A 20,623-nucleotide genomic window follows, 5' to 3' on the forward strand; every position below is an offset into this window, starting at 1 on the left:
AGCTATTCAGTAAAGATTAGAAGAGTATACATAAGCTAGCAGAGTCCAAAGACATAAAACAAGAAAGAGAAAAGAACAGTTGTTACTGTGGGACTTCTTGGGTCTTCAGATATCAAATTTATGTCAATCAGTCATGTGATTTGTTGTCTTTGGTGATGATTAGCATATATATATATATATATCAAATAAGGATGAACATAGGTGATGACTCATGATCTATGTTTTAGATTGGATGGATATCTGGTTTAAAACAGTAACTCAATCCTTTACCTTAAAAAGACTGCTTATGCAGTCTTCAAGCCTCAAAACCACCATCCACCACCGTCATCTTCACTTGATTCTTGTTGCTAATAATGTGCTTGGACACATTTACAATGTTAAGTTCTTGTAATCACAGATGATCAGCCTAACTGAAAAAAACTTTAAAATAAAATGACTTTTAATGTAAAAAAATCTACTAATCTATATATATTACTCTATGATTTATTAATTCATATGTTATGGTAATGTAGTATGGGCAAGCACATATATAAAAGTATTTATTCTGCCTTGCTTATTCAGAGAAAAAAACATTGTGAGGATGGTCAATATTTCTTGCTGTGATCCTCATACGGTCCAATTATGAGGATTTTTATTCAGATTTGTACTTTTGTATTTTAGTTTCGTGGCAAGTCACTTCTCACTTTGCACTTCCTATTTAGACTTTCTTTGTAATTAGGTCTTGGATCCACTGTTATGATAACAGGTTTGTTGATCTCAGTTCTGCAGAGGTTATAGATCGATAAATGGTTAGATAGATAAAATCCACCTCATCCCCGCAGCCATAAATTTCGTTCAGTCCCTAGGTGAGTCAGAGCAGAGACAGACACGCCTCCCTCCACACAACAAAGTCAACAACAGGGTGAGCAGCCGTCCTGTACCGACTCTTTTGTTATTGCTATTATTATTTTAGTTAAAACACGATGGAACAGCTACTTCTGTTGCTTCTCTTCTGTCAGGTCTCATCTTCAGGTAAGATCACTGATATGACTGTTCACGCTGTTCTATGTATTTAATTCCTGCGTAGCTCCAGGACACCCCGGTCATGTAGTTTCACTTTCACTTCAGCTTCATCCACCAAAATTAATGATAGTAAAAACAAAATATTGACGATGAGTGTGATAATGTGTGTATCTTATGTGAGAGCCGAGGGGAATACATAAGTCGGGAGTCTGAGGATTTCTCGAGCACACAATTTCCCGCATTCTGGTGAAATGTTAGGCACCATTTTTTGGCTTTTGTCCATCTGTAAACTTGTAGCTAGGCATGATTTACTCTTCCCTTTTGTTTTGTGTCTTTTGTAAAAAAACATATTTGGCTTATAACAAATAAATAAATAACAAATAATAATTTATAGAAATCAGTGTTGCTGCTAATTATTGACATGTCCCACACTGTGATAAAAAAAACTACTTTGCATGTAGTATATTGAAAATAATTCATTTTTTTGTGGGGTTTTTGTTTGTTTGTTTTGTTTATCTAAAAACACAGTGGTATAATGACAAAAACCTGGCATTTAAAAGGTTTAATTTCTGGAAATTAGTTAATACTTGATATTTATTATTAGGACTGAAAGTAAAAAAAAAAAATATTAATGTTTTTCTTTAAAGCTTGATTTTGCAATATATAGTCATTTTTTAACTCAAAAATATATAATATAAATATGTTGAGCGTTTGGGGATGTTTTCTGTGTTTTTGTGTGGACAGAGAAATTTAGTAAAACAAAGGTCATCTGGAATTTTTTTTTAATTATTTTTTTAAAAGGACACACTATTCAGCCTGACACACTGCTTGGAGCTTCTGGTAGTAACACACCTGTTGGCTATGTTTGATGTAATTTCCAGTAAAAATCACAATGTAATACTAATTTTCTGTTGTTGTTTTTTTTTAAGTACATATATAGGAGAGGGCAAGTAGCTACTCACTTATCTTTTATGTGATTATGTCTAAAGTATCATCTTATTTCTGCTGCTATGACCTGTCCACCTGAACTTTACCTGGTATTTTAAGTTCACCTGAGGTGGTTTGGGTGAACTGCTGTGGATCATCACTAAGCAGCACTAAGCACATTCTTTCACACAGAGGCTGCGTGGTGTATTATTGTGCAGATAATAATGCAAGTATGGCAAAAAACATCAACACTTCCGACCCAAGATGTGCTGGGTCCTTCAAAAAAAAAGCACCATGGGTTTCGCTTTGATTTATTTTTTTACAGCAATATTTTATTTAATGTTACTATAACAGTACTTTTTAACGTTATACTTTTTTAAACATGACAGTATTTTGTTCACCTTTATTTTACCAGTAGTTTATGTAACTTAAAATTAGTAGCCTCCCAGTCCCTGCAGTCCTCACGTTACTTACATCACTTGAGTCTGATGCTGTAGTGCTGATGATTTCTCATATTGCAGGTTTGCCTCCATTCTAAGCTTTTTGATTACTTAAGTATTTTTAAAGCAAATACTTCAGTACTTAAACTCAAGTGATAGATTGACTGCAACTTTCACTTTTACTGGTGTAGTAACCTACCAGGAGTATCTGTACTTTGACTTTGAGTTGTGTACTTTGTCCACTACTGCCAGCTGAGTGTGATAATAAATACATGTTAATATTTATACTGACTGTATGAACCTTGTTTGTCTTGCAGTGAAACACTCCCTGAAGTTTTTCGTAGCTGGATCCTCTGGAGTCCCAAACTTCCCCAAAGTTATGGGTGTTGCATTTGTTGATGAAATGATGATAGGCTCCTGTGACACCAAAACCATGAAACTACAACTAAAGCAGAACTGGATGAGACAACTGCTGAAAAATAATCCTCAGCAGTTGCAGTGGTACAATCAAGAGTGTTTCGATCATCAGCCGAGCTTTTTCAAATCCAGGCTTGATCATTTCAAACAACGCTTCAACCAAAGCGAAGGTACATTATTCATTTATGTTATATTTCACATTTTACTGCTGAAATCTTCTGCATTCTGGTAAAAGTCTACTACTCTATACTGGGGTAAATCCTGTATACTATACAAACAAACCTGTATGTACCTATATAGATTTTCATGTCAGTTGTTAGTGCTGTTATCGTTATTGAAAATGAAACTTAATTGATTACTTTTATGCATCCCCTGAGAAGCAGGGGATGCAATTTCAGAGAGGAGATACTCCTCCTGGCTCTTCAAGACTTGGTAAATACAGAAATAAATGAGAACGCTATAGATGAAAGCAGTACATAGAAAATCAATGGGATATTATTAAGTTTTCTTTATTGGTTTGTAAAAAGAGCCTCAGGGAGGGGTTCCACGAGAGACCAGCCTTATCCAGATCATAACTGTTAATGTTATTCTCTGTTTCTGTCTCGCAGGTATCAGCATTTTACAGAGAACAATTGGCTGTGAGTGGGATGATGAGACTGGGGAGGTTAATGGTTTTCTGCAGTATGGTTATGATGGAGAAGACTTCATATCTTTGGACATGAAGACTTTGACATGGATCACCCCGAAACAACAGGCTGTCATCACCAAACTGAGATGGGACGCTGAGGAAGCTAGAATAAAACACAATACGCATTACATCACTCAGATTTTTCCAGAGTACCTGAAGATGTATTTGGCCTTTGGCAAGAGCTCTCTGCTGAGAACAGGTAGGATCACATGCCTGATGTAGTCTCAAGGACACAACAATGTTCGAGCAGCCTGCTCAGACTTAGTTTCCATTGTATTATTACTCCAGCCAATGTGACACTTCTTTCTTTTAGACTGTTTGCTGCTTCGTTAAATTATGTTAACTGCTGTGCAGTTTGTACCAGTGTGCTCAGAGTGAGTGTTTCTGAATGCAACCTATTGAAAGGAGCGTTCAGGGATTTCAATTTGGCTTGTTAAATCAGTATCATCAGATACCTAACCTGCTTTTTATTCTGCATGTAAGACTGCAAATAACATATTAAGAAAGTTATCTGTTATTTGGTTTCCCAGAGGTTTTCAGTCTTCATGCAGCAATAACCCTTTCCCTACCCTCCTTTTTTTCCAGACCTCCCCTCAGTGTCTCTCCTCCAGAGGTCTCCGTCCTCTCCAATCAGCTGCCACGCGACAGGTTTCTACCCCAACAGAGCCGTCATGTTCTGGAGGAAAGATGGAGAAGAGATTCATGAGGACGTGGACCTCGGAGAGATCCTCCCCAACCACGATGGATCCTTCCAGATGAGCGCTGATCTGGACCTTTCATCAGTCACACCTGAAGACTGGAGCAGGTACGAGTGTGTGTTTCATCTCTCTGGTGTGAAGGACGACATCATCACCAAACTGGACAAAGCAGCAATCAGGACTAACTGGGGTAAGACTGAGATCAGAGGGTGCTGAATGTATCTGCATGTCTGTAGTTTGTTGGATATTTTACCTTTTGTCACCAATTAAGCTGGTAAGTCACCTTTTTCGCAGAGGCTTACAACTGCAAGGCAGTAATTCTTGTTTGTTTTTTTCAACAGAGAAACCCGCTAACATGAACATCTACCTGTATGCTGCCATGGTTGCTCTTGCTCTTGTGTTCATCACTACCACTGGATTCATCCTTTACAAGAGAAAGAAAGGTGAGAGACACAAGTGGAACAATCATCTGCTGAACTGACTTTACTACTTTGTTTTAGTGTTGAGTTGATGCTTTTTTTTCCTGGGTGCATTTGAATTGAATTCAAACAATCTTTAGTTTCCTGCACCCAAAATTTAAAGCACCCACCAGTAAACGCGTTAAGGCTCAGAGCCTGTGAGAAAATTGTAAGGAAAAGTAGATAAAGATTTTCTCCCATTTACAACAGTAACTGAAAAATATGTGTCTCTTTCTGATTTCAGCCCAAATTCCTCCATCTCATAAGTAAAACTTACTTTTAACGTTTTCAACTGATCTGACACATTTTTGTACCATTCATTAAAAGAGGTTTTTAAATTATTGAGCAGATGAACTATTATAAAATGGTGTCCTTTATTTACTGTTTAGAAAAGTACAGTGCAGGAGGAGTGGACTTGGGCAATTTTACACTAACACTTTGTTTCTGACCTTACAGCTCCTCACAACAGCAATGAAGTCTGTGAGAAACTGAATCCAGACACCTGATTGACTCAGAACAAATACACATGTTGCATTGGGATTTTGCAGAGGAACTTCTTAAAGATGCGTTAGGTCATGGTTAGTGAATGACAGAGGGCTCAATAGATTTATGATTCTGCCACTACCTGTAGCACATGATGAAAGATCACAACATTATTTAAAGGGAAAATCAAAATGAAGATTCAGTCACTCTACTCAACCTCAAGCTTATGGAAAGTTGGGTGAAGTTTTGTACTCCACAAAAAACTGCTGGAGTTTCACAAGGTAGAGGTATTGCTCCTAAACAATTGAAGCAAATTGTGACCAGGATTCAAACGTTGAAAAAAGATAAAATGACAAATTGTCTCCATATTGCTGGTCCAAAGTAACCCAAGTGTCCTGAAGCCCCGACATGCCAAGTTGTTTTGAAAAACATCTCTGGTGCCATGTTTTCAGCTTTGTTGTGGCCTGTAGCTCCTAGCGAGAGCCACCCTTTGTCTGATGTAAAAGTACATTCTCAGTGTTTTCTCTGTTAAACAACCACCTTTCAAAAGCGGTGTTAAAATGGGGGTTTGAGTGTGTACATTTCCTGGATGCTTCAACCAAGAAAAGTGTCTGTAAGGAAAAAACAATGAAAAAAAACAAAACAAAATGAAAACCTGTATATGAGCATGCATATGTGAACACAGTTCCCACACTACTAGTTCAAGCCACAATAAGACTGAAAACATTGCACCAGTGACATTTGTCAAAACAACTTGGCATGTTGGGGCTTCAGGACACTTCGATTTCTTCGGAAGAGCAGTACGGAGACATTTTGTGATCTTATTATGTGTTGTTTTTTAAATCCTCGTCACCATTGGCTTCAGTTGTTTGGTAGATGAGTACAACACATTTTCCCCGTGAAATTCAGGCAGTGTTTTGTGGACTATAAACCTTATAAGGCTTTCAATCAGCATGAGGATGAGTAGATAATGACTGAATTTTCATTTTTTGGTGAACTATCCATTTAATACTGGGCTGAAGCTGCTAACTGAAGGTTGTCTCCTGCCATCCACCCTTGTCCAAGCACAATGGTGACCACTGTATGGTAGTGTATGTATAGTCTATGAGGTAGCATTGGCCACAGGTGATATGAATCAGGCATTTAAAGTTAATGGTGGAGGGGGAAAGTCATTTTGAGCATAGGTGTGGATATATGGTTCTTATTATAATCAGAAGCACAGCACAGCGTTAACAGACGAATAAATCTGGATCACTTCATATTCTCGTCAAGTCATCATGGTAATCTATTTCTCTCTCTATCATCATGCTGCATTAACCCATTGAAACTTGGATAAGCTTTTATTTTCTGCGTTAGTTAGTTAAAGGTTGCAGGGAAATTAAATTAATAAAAATAGGAAAAATGTCCAGAAAACTTTATTGATAATAATTCTACTTATATTTTTAAATTATGTTATATAAACAAAAGTAGACATATTTTTCATCCTTTGGTATAGTCATTTTCTTGTTTTTGCTCTTCTAATTTTTTTTATTTTGTTTTGTTTTTATTTTGCTCATTGTCTTCTCATGCTTTTAAAAGAAATCAAATTTGCTCAGGTTTGATATAAAGGAACATCACCCAAAAACACCTAATTGTAACTTTTAAAAACATGGCAATTAAAAACAAGGAGATGAGCAATTTGTAAAGAAATGACACCATAATTTGTAAGAAATTAAAAAGTACCAAAAAAAAGAAAAAAAAGGGAAGTAAACTAAAAGCACACACAAAAGAACCAAGGCCAATACCTGAAAATGTGCTTTAAAAGTAATAAGAATTTTAAATATGTTAATATTGATAGGATATTATTAATATAATTATAAATATTTTTTTCTTGACATTTTTCGCTACATAAAAAAATAATTTTCTAAATTGAGGTGTTGTTTGCAATTTGAGAAAAATTTGTAGGCAAGTTGCTCATTGTCCTTTTTTGCATGTTTTCAAAAGAATTTAAACCAATTTGCTCAAAGTTCAAAGGTTTGGATGCATGTGAAAGGTGTCTGAAGGCAGCAAAAGAAAAGTGATGTTGATGCATGTTTCAAAGGGTTACCTGAACTCTCCTGACTAAGTTTCTAGGAATGTTAAATGAGAGACAGTGATGGTTGTTGGATTACTGAGCGGGCCATGGCATTCACATGGAGTTGCCTATCAGCTGAGTCAGCCACTGCAGATAATCTGAGCGACCCGAGCTAAAAGTGGCCACGCTGGGTGATTTTTGGAGCTCCAGCAGACTTGTTTTAGAAGCTTTAAGATGCTATGAAAAATATGTGCCTTGTTTGTTTTTAATAAAGCTGTGGCATGATTGTATTTAACTCAAACTACAGCTCAGCGAAGTGGGAAATAACAACAATGAATGAATGAATGAATCTTTATTTCGCACATGTATAAACAAAATTAAACTAAACACACAAATAAAAGAAACCAAGTGGAAGATTAGAGTTGTTTATTCCTGCTATCAGCCTTGTAAATGGCACTATAATTGTAATTTGCATTTGGTATTTATTATTGTGTTTATTTGTTTCGTTTGATGTCTATTTATTACCGCTGGCTGTGAATCAAATTGCTCATCTGTGGATAATATAGCTGCAGTCGTTGCCGTGAATCTTGAACCGACTTCTACTTCGTCAACTCAGAGCCACGCCCACCAGTCTCCGCGAGGAAAAAGCGCTGCACAGAAAACCAAAGAGCTGAGCCAATTTGGACCTTTACTCACACGTTTTTATCAAAACAAGATGAAAAAGATACTTATGTTGCTTTTCTTCTGTCACGTTTCATCTCCAGGTAAGATCACTTTGTAAATGCTTCACTTGTCACTCAGCGCTGTGACACACCTGAGATCGTGTCACAAAGCTTCCCGGTACAGAGAGCTGCTCCTGTGACGACTGTCTAAGAAAAGTCTGAGAGTTGTGACATTTTCTACAAATTAACTCTTTCAGTCACAATTGAGGAATTACCACGTACAGTTACAGTTCCTATGATGTATTATAAAATGAAGTATCATAGCAGCTGGGGCAACAGGGTCAACCTCACCTCGCTAAGGTTAAAGTTTCTGTCCCTTCAACTCTGAGTTTTTTCCGAAATCTCTCCGAGGCTAGGACTCCATGCTCGTTTTGTTTTGTTTTGTTTTTTCAAATTAGGTGCTCTTGTGATTTTTGAGAATACGGCCCTTGTAGTTTAGTTTAACTTTTTTTTTGGTCACCGTACTCATGATGATGATGATGATGATGTGTTTGTAAGTAATGTGTAAAATGAATGTATTAACCTTGTCTTTCTTGCAGTGAGACACTCGCTTGAGTATATTGTAACTGCATCTATGGGAGTCCCAAACATCCCAGAGTTTATGGGTGCTGCAATGTTTGACGGACTTCTGTTGGGTTCCTGTGACACTAAAAAGGTGACAGTAAATCCCAAACTGGGCTGGATTAAAACATTATTAGAATACTTTCCTGAGCAGATGGAGCGGTACGTTGAGGAGTGTACTGCGGTTCAGCCACACTTCTTCAGAGCCACACTATCTACTTTAAAGCAGCGCTTTAACCAATCTGGAGGTACAGTATTAATGTATATTTCACATTTCACCACTAAAATCTTCATCAGCATCCTGATTTGTTGCTATTTGATTTCACTTTTCCATTTCCTCTCCATCGTCGTTTATTAAGTCTCTGTTTCTGTCTCTCAGGTGTCCACATTTTACAGAGGATGAGGGGCTGTGAGTGGGACGATGAGACTGGAGAAGTTAATGGTTTTATGCAGTTTGGTTACAATGGAGAAGACTTCATAGCATTGGATCGAAGACGTGGACATGGATTGCTCCGAAACCACAGGCAGTCGTGACCAAACTGAGATGGGATGCTGACAAAGCCAGATTACAACACTATAAGAATGACATCTCTAAGATTTGCCCTGATTGGATAGAGAAGTTTTTGGCCTATGGAAAGAGCTCTCTGCTCAGGACGGGTAAGATCAAATGACCTGATGCAGTTTTATAGACACAACAGTGGTCCAACTGCCTGCTCAGAGTAGATTTCCACCAAAGCTGAGACTGTATACTATACAAGCAGTGTAGGAGAATCCATTTATTGACAGAAGTACTGTATGTCTGACTCCTCCACAGCAGGTGGAGAAAGTTGCTATAAACCTACATTATTTATACAGTCTATGATAAAGACCCAATCAGAATCAATAACAATAACTCTGGGTACAGAAAACTACTGCATCATGTACATATAATCAAACGACACTGAGCAAACTCTGCCTTTGTTAATCAGCTTTAAAACACCTAAAAAATAATAATAACAATATCAGTTTAAGTGTAGCCTAAGCTATATTTAGAATATTTTACCTTCCCAATGGATGTCTGTTACCTGCATGGTCGTGCGGGCAAGTGACTCGATTTTGGTTTAATTATTTTATATACTGTATATTGTTTCAGTTTGGCTCTGACATGCAGTAGATGATTTTTTAAAGGAAATGGTATATAAATAATTCCCTTATGGTACAAAACAGTTTATAGATAAAGAGCTATGTTGTAAGTGTTAATATATTGTGATGCATACATTTTAAAGGTACAGTATATGTGAAGTTAAGTTATGGCCTAATGAGTCTTACATTAAAAATGTTTTATTTTCTTCTGAGTGATGTTTTTGCAAAGTGTGTAACTCCAGAATAATTGCAGATCAGATGCTGCATATGTTCAACACAGTGGAGTATTTATGTTATTTGCACTTTATTATTATCGATTCACTGATACGAGGGTAATAATGAGTATTAGGATGTTTCTTGAAGTAGAACACAGTGAGTACACAATAAATGTGTGATGTGGTGGAACAGTTGGATTTTTTGGACTGTTTTGTGCAGTTAAAATATGGACTGAAAAAGAGACTTACACTCAGGAAAATGTGATTTATTGAACATTTTGTTAAGAATTTTGAATAGATGCAATCTGATGACAAAATGAGCACTCTGTGTCTTCACTGCTTCTTCTTCTGGGTGCAGTTTATGTATTTTCTTCATTGTTCTGATTCATTGTGGTTCTGATTCTGGGATCTGTAACAGAATCAGTTGATCATTTTTTGTCCTGAATTCTACCAGTTTCATTTTTTTTCTATTTCTTTTCCCCCAATGTCTTTCCTTTTATGTTTGCTGTTTCTCATCTTTCTGGATCCTCTTTCTCTTTCTCTTTCTCGCTTCCTTTCCCTCCAACGTCTTCACTTTATCTCTCTCTGCAGAGCGTCCCTCAGTGTCTCTCCTCCAGAAGTCTCCGTCCTCTCCAGTCAGCTGCCACGCTACAGGTTTCTACCCCGAGAGAGCCGTCATGTTCTGGAGGAAAGACTGAGAGGAGATTCACGAGGACGTGGACCTCGGAGAGATCCTCCTCAACCACGATGGATCCTTCCAGATGAGCGTTGATCTGGATGTTTCGTCAGTCGCACCTGAAGACTGGAGGAGGTACGACTGTGTGTTTCATCTCTCTGGTTTGGAGGAGGACATCGTCACCAAACTGGACAAAGCAGCGATCAGGACCAACTGGGGTAAGACTGAGATCAGAAGTGACGTGTGTGAGACAGATGCTTTTAGGGGATCAGGGGTCAGTTAATAAACACACATTAATCATTTATCAGTTTATAAGAAAAAGTAACTGCTTGTCTTGATCCTTTCGATGTTTCAGGGGTGTTTCTACGATATGATAACTTTCAGTGTGTAGCCTGTACTTTTGTTGGGGATCCTCCCTTTGCAGTTTGTGAATTCATTTATTCATTTTATTAAAAACGAAAAAAGCTCATCTTTAATGCATTTTATGCATATTGTTGTTCTTTGTAAAATAGAGAAGTCCTCTGACAGAAACACTGCCATCACTGCTGCGGTGTCTGTTCTTGCTGTTGTCCTCATGGTCGTCACTGGAGTCACTGTTTATAAAAAGAAGACGGGTAAGAGAGATACATGGAAAAATAAAAAAAAACAATAGATTTTCACCTAACAAAGAGACCAGACTTAAAAATATTATTTTTAATATTTGGAGTGCTTAGGGTTTTTTTTACTTTAAGTTAAAGAGGTGAAATAAACCTCAGTTACTATAATGAGGCAACCAACAGAAAGACTGCAGCATGATGATGAATAATTTGATAGGTAAAGAAGGGTAAAAAAAAAAAAATTCAATTGAGTAGGAAAATGAGTAAATTAAATTCTAGTAGATCTAGAATTTCTAGAATAGTTAAATTCTTTTCAATTTACGACTCTGAGAATTAAAATTTCTTTCTCATCTCTTCTTCTCTTCAGCTGAATGCCCGCCATGTCGTGAGTATAATTTGTTTTTAATCTTTTTTAATCTGTCTGACATCAACCCAGTCGCCAGAATAAATGTCAGCATTGTACATTTCTGAACATCACAAATATGGGACATTTGTACGTTTCATATATAGTGCATATGTTGAAACTTAGCGTTTCATTTTTTAATTTCATGTTGTTACAGCGTTGTAGTTCATGGATGGTTAGAATGAGGCACAAAATCCAGGGTTATGAAAAGATCATTTTTTGGCTTAAAATTTCCTGTTAGGTCACTAAATATGGCTGGAAATGTCCCTGGAGTCACGCCCTCCATCATCCCAACACGTTCTCATCCCGAGTTACATATCGCCAATTTGTTGTTGGACTTTAACGTTTTCATATTACGCGCCAGGTATCCTCCTGTGTCTGCTGTTGACGTTCAGGGATGCCCTACAAACATCAGGATGTCAACAAAAACACATGGTTAGGTTTAGGCAACAAAAGCGGATGGTAAAGTTTGGGCAACAACAAGCATGTTGCAAGGTCCAGATGTTAACAAATGCAAATATTTAGAAATGTTTGGAAAAAAAAGCGTCGTGCTCAGCTCATGTCACCTGAGCTCCATGAAATGTGTGAAACTTACAGATGTAACGTGTCTGCGGTTTGCAGTAACGTACAATACTAACATGGTTTTCTGGCAACCAGATCATCCTTCATTCTGAACAATCAGCCTCTGCAGCAGGTAATATCTGCTGTTGACGACACTTCAGTGAAGGATAAGTGGAACAACTGTGTTTTTTTTCTTACAGCTCCTGATAACATGTCTGAGCTCTCTCAGAAACTCAATTCAAAGACCTGATGCAAAGACACGTTCTGCACGCAGTGGATCGCTTCCAAAATGGAACAGCAAAGCATCAAACAGCACCTGAAATCATAAGCTTACACGCCTTCATATTAGAAGTTTGCAATTTACAAACTCTGCTTGTCTGCTTCATCAGGATTATGTTTCATCAGACTGGACTGATGTTCCCTTTGAGCTCTGATTACTTCATGCATGTAGTGACAAGATGAGTGAGAAAAGAAGTTTTCAGTGTAGATTCAAAACAAAGCAAAAAAACAAGAAGAGTATAAACAAAAAGTATATGTATAGTTATCAAAGTAAAAAATGTTTAATATTATGTTACAAAAGAATTATATTTTTCAGGTAATTTTCATGTAACTCTTTACTAGTTATGTGCTAATTTTGGGATTATGTCTTCTTTCATTTATTATTTTCCTCACGCCATATTTGAAGGAAATCAGGCCAATTTTCTCAGGTTTCAAAGGGTTAACCCAGATCTGTTGCCCTCCCTCATGGACACCTTTGACGCCATCTAGTGGTTACAAGAGCAAAATACACCGATCCATGTACAAAAACAAAACAAGTGATTCCAACACAAAAGTGGGCAAAAAATGGTTGAAGGTTGAAATTTGTTTTTTTAAAGGCCTAATTAAGTTTGTAGTTTGATATGGAATAAAAAATGTAACCAATTATAGAAAAACTAACAAAATAAAACCCTGTTTATTAGAAACAACTCATTTGGGACTTTTGCATTATTTATAATTTTGTTCTTGCACAGCCATTATCAGGTGTTTAAATGGAAACTCTTGAACAGTTTTACGCTTGAACATAAAATACTGTTACTGTGGCTCAAATTTTGAATTCTATTTTGCATCATAAATGTGCATTAAAAAAAACTTGTTTTACTTTATACTGACATGTTAAGTCATGGGAGCTGTCAGAAACATACATGTTGCAGGTCGTCAGCTGAAGCAGAGAAACACGATTGGAAGTGACGGAGGCGTTACTGGTGCTGCTGTCCGGATGTTTCAGCAGATATTTGGAGGAGAGCGATTACAGCAGCAGCTACCAGAGACCAAAGACAGAAAACAAAAAAGCTGCACAGAAGCATTTTTCCACTGGGACTTCTGGGATATCAGATATCAAGTTCCTGTTTACTGGATCTGTTTTGAGCTAAATGTGTTCACTTCAGCTGGCTTTTGTCTCTATATTCTGTTTTAGAACGTGTATCTTGCTACATTTTCTTATATTTTGCTGCTTTTTAGTGTTATTTTTTAACGACATTTTCGGAGTTTGATGCCAAATCTCATCTTGTTCAAATTTACCTTCGACCATTGAATCAGATTAGCAAGCCTCTCCCTCCAGGAGCTTGGCGGGAAGAGTTGGGTCATCAGAGAGAGAGATACTGCATTATATATTTACCTTGGACATCAGAGGTCAGAGGTCACAGCTGGGAATGATGTTACACCTGAGTTGATCTTGTTCCAGTACAACAAGTCGGAAAACAAAGATCTCAAAACAAAGTCTGAAAACATTGTTCACAGTTTTTCCAAGACATGCAACATGCTTTCACGCTTTAAAACCTGAGTCGACATCAGTTTCGTTGTGCAGCGTTCAGACGCCTTTCACACGCTTCGAAACCTCTGGAGCCTGAGAGGATTGTTTTGATGTCTTTTGAAAACATGGGGGAAAAAAGGAAACAAGCTACTTGGCAAGGTACATTTTGAAAAAATAAACAAACAAACAAACAAACAAAAAAAGCTGACATTAAAATGACTTGAAAATTATCTGTGGGGAGATTATTAGATGCTATCCAAACAAGCAAGAAAAAAAATCCAGAAAAATGTATTGAAGAAAGGAAGATCTGCAAGGTCCAAAAATAATCTTAAAAAAAAAAGTCAAATCATGTGAGGGAAATTAAAAACATTGCCCAAAAATAATCTAAAAAACAAATGAAAAAATGCCCCCAAAAATTATCTTTAAAAATCTTAAAAAAAAAAAAAAATCCCCAAAAAAGAACCGAATCTAAATAAAAAATCTGGAAAAAAATAAAAGATCAAAGGAGGGAAGCGAAAAAATACCCCCTTAACAAACAAAAAAAAAAGTGAGAGCAACGTGGATGCAACACAACAGACTGTGAACGCAGCTTCCGCTGAGGGAAGGGAGGGGTTAACCAGACAGAAGTAATCAACATTTAGACAGGAAGTAAGACCACTTACCTGACCCGACTGGCTGTCAGGTGAGGGAAAGGTACTTCTGAGCGGAACATGAAGACTTTGATGCTGTTGTCTCTTTTATCCCACCTTGCATTTCCAGGTAAAACCGCATCTTTAAATCTCTCGTTTAAATTCTGACTGGCAGGTTCATGCAGGGCGGAAGCGCTAAAACCTAAACCAAAACATGACTCATGTTAGATTATTTTATGTCACAGTCACTAACATTGACTCGGTGTCACTGAAACGTCATTGGCCAGTGGTGAAGTTTGGGTTTTATTATTTGTTGGATAACTAAATATGCAGTGCAATTTGAGTTTATTGTCGTTTTCTTTAACTTTGTATGCACACATGAGCGCGCGCGCGCGCGCAGTAAAGCTACCCGCGAGGAGTTGGGGTGCAGAAAGTTTTCTGTATTCAAAATTAAAGTATTTACATATGTAATTTGCCAAATAAAAACCCTTGTAGGGCTACTATGCACAATGATCTCTGACTTTTTTATTCATTTTTTTAAAAGATATTTTTCGTTTCACTCCATAAAGCCTGAAAACCAGATTCAGTTTTCATATTTTAACCCTTTAAAACCTGGATCAGCTTTGTCGAGCTGCATCCAGACGTCTCTCACAAGCTTATTGCTTATTAACCATTTAAAACTGGGAAAATTGGTTCGATTCATTTAAAACACACAGGGACAAAACAAAGTCAGCTACCAGCTTGGCAAGAAATGTCTCACAAATTGCACGAAATTAGTAAAAGGTAACAGGAAAATGACCAGAAAATAATAATATCTCTAATCATTATCATTATTTATTCAAAATGATGTCACAGAAAATAAACACACAGACACATGCCAGATAAAATGATATAAGATAATCCTTTATTAGTCCAACAGAGGGTAAACGTGCATTGTTACAGCAGTCAGGTGTGTGCAGGATAAGCAGCAAAGAACAATATAATTAAACAGTAAAAAATAATTTAACAAAAACAAACAAGGTGCTGTATAAATAAACAAACAAAGTGCAAAATAGTACCAAACAAGGATCCAAACTTAACGGTTTAACAATTTTATATACTATATATATATATATATATATATATATATATATATATATACAGCAATAACACATGGAGAACACACTGGTGAATATATATATATATATAATGTTAGAGCTAAGGGACGTAATGGAGTGTACCAACAAAGACCCTAACTCAAAAATGTTCGGTTCCCACAGTGAAACACTCCCTGAAGTATGTGCTCACATCTACTTACGGACTCAGAGGCATCCCGGAGTTTTTCGGTGTGGCGATGGTTGATGAAGTTCCCATGGGTTACTGCGACAGTAACAGACCGACCCCAGAGGCCAAAACAGACTGGTTGTCAAGAATTTTCGAAGAGAAACCTAAGCACTTTGAGTGGTACGTTGGCAGCTGTTTGGGGAACCAGCACACCTTCAGAGACACTATGGACACGGTGATGCAGCGCTTAAACCAGACTGGAGGTATTATGTTCAATTTTTTCTGCAAAAATGTTATTTTTTTCGTTTGTTGTGAAGATGCAAACATAGTCTGCATTTGCGACATGCACACACTCCAACACATACACACACTTGTGTTCAGTGATAATGCTGATATATTTTTGTTTTTGCATCTGATAAAATATAACCGTTGAATAATGATAGCAGATTGCTCAGCTTAAATGAACATTTATTTAACATTGGTATTGTCTTTGTTATCGTGATAGGACTGTTTTCCATAACGCCCAGCCCTAAAAGGTCCTCACGATTACTCACTTTTTCTGTTAAATACATGTTTTAATTTCCATTATTTAGACGATGTGAGTGGTTTTAATGTTCTGGCTGATCGGTGCATCAATAATATAAAGAAAAAAGCTTTTGAATCTGCTCTGGAGTCATGAGCACATCACAAGACCACAGCAGAGCATTTTTAGGATCACAGTCCTGCTGTCCATAATTTGTAACAGAGTCTCCATTTGTGTCTCTGTCTCCCAGGTGCCCACATTTTCCAGAGGATGAGTGGCTGTGAGTGGGACGATGAGACCGGAGAGGTTAATGGTTTCATGAACTACGGTTACGATGGAGAGGACTTCCTGTCGTTCAGCCTGAAGATATTGGCATGGATCACTACGAAACAACAGTTTGTCGTCACCAAACAGACATGGGATGCTGATAACTCCAGAACAAATTACAATGAGATTTATCTCACTCAGATTTGCCCCGAGTGGCTGAAGATGTATGTCGACTATGGGAAAAGCTCTCTGCTGAGAACAGGTAAAATCACTAAATCTGGTGCACTAAAGGAGACGCACCACCTACTTTTTCTTTTTTTCATTCTCTCTCTCTGTCTCTCTGCAGACCTCCCCTCAGTGTCTCTCCTCCAGAAGTCTCCGTCCTCTCCAGTCAGCTGCCACGCTACAGGTTTCTACCCCGACAGAGCCATGATGTTCTGGAGGAAAGACGGAGAGGAGATTCACGAGGACGTGGACCTCGGAGAGATCCTCCCCAACCACGATGGATCCTTCCAGATGAGCGTTGATCTGGATGTTTCGTCAGTCGCACCTGAAGACTGGAGCAGGTACGAGTGTGTGTTTCATCTCTCTGGTTTGGAGGAGGACATCATGACCAAACTGGACAAAGCAGCGATCAGGACTAACTGTGGTAAGACTGGAGGTTAAAAAAAATGTTTTTGTTTGTTTTGTTTTTCTAGAGCTAGATCACAAAGCCACCTGAAAATACTCAGTATCTTTAAGTTATCCTGCTTAATTTACCGTAACATTAGGCGCCTGGATGATCGGTACAAAGCTGGTTATCGACCAGCTCAGTCAACTCTGGGCTTTTCTATCCAGCCACTAAAGCCACATGAAAGAGGGGGGAGGTTAAATACGAGCGACATTATATGAGCCAAGAATGAAATACGTCTTATCAATCAATCAATCAGATTTTATATATAGCACTGTTCATACAATCAACACTGTAACACAAAGTGCTTCATACACTAAAACCAAAGTCCCCAACCCCCTCCACACGCACAAACACGAAAAATGAATATAATGTTAACCACAGGTAAAATAAATTAATAATACATTTTTAAAAATACTCTTAATAGTTGATCAAATGTAAAATAAATAAATAGAAATAAAAGTATAACCTAACAAATAATATATAAAATGTTAAAAATAATAAAATAATATAGCATCTAATAAAACAGACTAAAATATGTAAATAAACAGTCAATAACTAAATAAATAAGAAAAAATCACATAAATGCCAAACTAAACATATGATAACTAAACTTAAGCGACAGCAGGATATGAAATGACACTAACGTAAGATGAGATTTATTTTTGCCAAGACAACCTTATTCTAGTCTTTGATTTATGTTGGCAAAGTTACTTTCATTAACCCTTAGGGCCCGCTTTAATATTACACACACTTTTGTCACTCTGAGCACAGGATGCGCTTTTTAAAATCAAGCTTTTAAAATATTTTTATTAATATTATTTACTCATTGAATTAATTAAAAAAAGTACCTTTTTAAGTTTTTAAGCTTAAATTTAAAAAGTCCCTCTTCAGTGATCATGTTTTTTAAAAATGTCTGACCCGTTTTGCAGCACCCCTTCCCCCTTATAAATAACAAACAGTCCCAATCCGTAAACACTGAGGGAGGCTTGCACAGCGACTAGGAGCACATGCAGGTCACCGAGTCCAGTTAAAGTCCCACTGAGGTGTTTACATGTCAGAAAAGCGTGACTTCATGTTGCATCATCTGAAATTTGATTAATCCAGTTTTATTTACACAACAATTCGACTTTTTCTAACATCATGTAAACGCACTGACTATTTGACTGTTTTGTCAAAAAATTGAACTTTACTGATAGAATTCGGCTGTGTTTTTACAGTAGTTTGTTACGGTGTAACAAGTCGTGGAGACAAAATGTGAATGTTTGGTTTGGGTTCCAGTTTCTCCCTCACAGTTTCCTGCTGCTGTTACTGGAGTTACTGTAGGACTGCTGCTGCTGCTGACACTCTTCATCGCCGGACTCTTCATCTGGAAAATACGGAACAATAACGGTGAGCGAGGCCATTTTTACTTCACTGCTGAATTTAACATGTAGGTTTAACTCAATGATAATATGTCAGAAAACATATTTTATCTGAAAGGATAAAAGTGAGAAAAAGTCTGAGCTGGCTGATGCTCAGTAAATGTACTGTGCCGGTACAGATGTACTAGATATACTGTGTAAGAGCTGATCTTATAACTTAATATTACAAATATTATTATTAACTTACAAAGCAGAAATATGTGAATTTGTGGAGGAATTATTCAGCATATGCGAAAGTGTTTTCTTTAATAAAAATCTCTGTTTTCTTTACATTTTATACTGTGATCTCTCATCTGTGTTTTAGGATTCAGACCTGCAAAGAGTAAGTTTTCCCTTACGCAAAATAAAAATGTACTCTTTTTATTATGAAGAAATCAACATGTCATCTATAATTATCTTGTCAACAATAGTAATCAATCATTCATGTCAAGTCTTGTCTCTCATATTATTGCTGATCATTTCAAATTAAGTTTGACTTAATTTTCTGCTTCTAGCTTCAGAATTGTCAGAGCTGTCGGACAACACTTCAGCTCCTAACTGATCACAGTGAGTAAGTCATTGTTTTAATTATGCTGAGCATGTAATAAAAAATATAATAATAATAGCAATCATAATGATATTATTGTTATAATAATAATAATAATAATAATAATAATAAGAATAATAATAATTATTATTATTATTATTATTAATATCACTGCTAATAATAATAATATTTATATAGCACTTTTAAAAATAAGTCGTGATCTCGAGACACTCTCGATTGTTAAAATAAAAGGCTGATAGAGATAATCGACAAAATGCCAAATATCGACCTCAATTATTTGCCAAGCCAATAATCAGTTGGCCGCTGCTATGTACAACTGAGCAACAGATAAATTGCCTTAACAAAGAGCATTAATTATATCTCAAATACCAAATCCTTATATTTATTTTTGTCTGTATAAATTTAACAGGCTCCCTGTGAAGATTAGATATCAGAAGACCTCAGTGAAGTTACTGCGGCACCGAAACTGTTAGCACTTCTTTTCAGAGCATAACAGAGCTGCTGGGCCTCTTACATTTCCTGGATTTTTGTTTTTTTTAAATCAAAATGTTTTTTTATTTTCTCTTTTAAGCTGCTCTGACAGTCTTGATCGATCAGTAGAAGACTCTTATTTTGAAGAATTCAAAATTCAGAAATATCTAAATAATCGTGTTGTGTCTTTCACTCACAGAGTTAATGAACTGTGCAGTTGGTAATTAAAAATGTGATGTATAAAATGTAAAAGTACATTTACTCAAATACTGCACATAAGTTCAATTTTTATGTATTTGTGATTTGGTTTAACATTTCCATTTTACATGTTACTTCTTTCTTTTGCTGCATATTTCATTGGAAATATTTTATTTTCCTTATTTTAAAACATGTAACAGGTATTTCATTTTCACTTTACAGATGAAATGTTTTAAGATAAATTGAAATCTGAAAAAAACATTTTCTTTATGTAATATCAAAGATGAAAATGCTCAGTATTTGGGAGTTAAAATTGTCTCCAGCTTGACTGACTACAACAAAAAATGTTAATGCATCAATAATAAAATTATAAAAATAAACATCATAAAATGACCTGCATACTACTTACCTTTATTTTTTATACTGTAAGCACGTTTTAGTATTAAATGTTGACTTTAACTTGTATTTCTACACTCTGTTATTGCTACTTTTACTGAATAAAAGCCTCTGAGTACACATATTTCCACTGGGACTTTTGGGATATCAGATACTCAAAAACTGTTTTTAAGTAAATGTACTTCGTTACTGTCCACCACTGGTTATTAATTAATGGATTTATGAGCAAAATATAAGTAAATGCTGGTACAAGTCATTAATTAAATGATATAAACACAGTCTGTCAGCGACTCCCCAGCCTTCTTAGTAGGAGACCGTAAATACAGACAACCTGCTCTGATTCATGTGCAGGTTTGTATTGTTGCACAAATCAATATGCATTTATTATCGACATTATCAGAGCGCGAATCATAGACTGTATGTA

The 20,623-nt window shown here is 36.5% G+C and overlaps 1 protein-coding gene and 1 pseudogene across 3 annotated transcripts; both read left to right on the plus strand.

The window, feature by feature from the left end:
- LOC121957486 (uncharacterized) lies at positions 1–12,987 on the plus strand (annotated as a pseudogene). The gene is made up of 14 exons (XR_015779373.1): positions 1–1,011; positions 2,687–2,956; positions 3,395–3,673; positions 4,060–4,362; positions 4,514–4,615; positions 6,883–6,905; positions 7,242–7,244; positions 7,825–7,930; positions 8,428–8,697; positions 8,829–9,106; positions 10,378–10,680; positions 10,975–11,076; positions 11,426–11,443; positions 12,223–12,987. The product of XR_015779373.1 is annotated as an uncharacterized LOC121957486 (transcript).
- A 1,388-nt stretch (positions 12,988–14,375) lies between these two features.
- On the plus strand, positions 14,376–20,323 carry LOC121958212 (major histocompatibility complex class I-related protein 1-like). 2 transcript variants are annotated; one of them, XM_088089899.1, is made up of 8 exons: positions 14,376–14,570; positions 15,700–15,966; positions 16,477–16,755; positions 16,840–17,142; positions 18,445–18,555; positions 18,892–18,909; positions 19,082–19,137; positions 19,544–20,323. In XM_088089899.1, exons 1-7 carry the CDS (start codon positions 14,522–14,524, stop codon positions 19,126–19,128), a joined length of 1,074 nt encoding a protein of 357 aa, XP_087946025.1. In that variant the 5' UTR covers positions 14,376–14,521; the 3' UTR covers positions 19,129–19,137; positions 19,544–20,323. The 2 variants fall into 2 exon arrangements, with proteins under 2 accessions (XP_087946025.1, XP_087946024.1); XM_088089898.1 differs by having other exon boundaries at positions 14,378–14,570; positions 19,082–19,133.
- Positions 20,324–20,623: the final 300 nt, after the last annotated feature.

This window comes from Plectropomus leopardus, chromosome 17 (assembly GCF_026936395.1).
Source record: "Plectropomus leopardus strain MGB_pleo_1.0 chromosome 17, ASM2693639v1, whole genome shotgun sequence".
NCBI lineage: Eukaryota > Metazoa > Chordata > Actinopteri > Perciformes > Serranidae > Plectropomus > Plectropomus leopardus.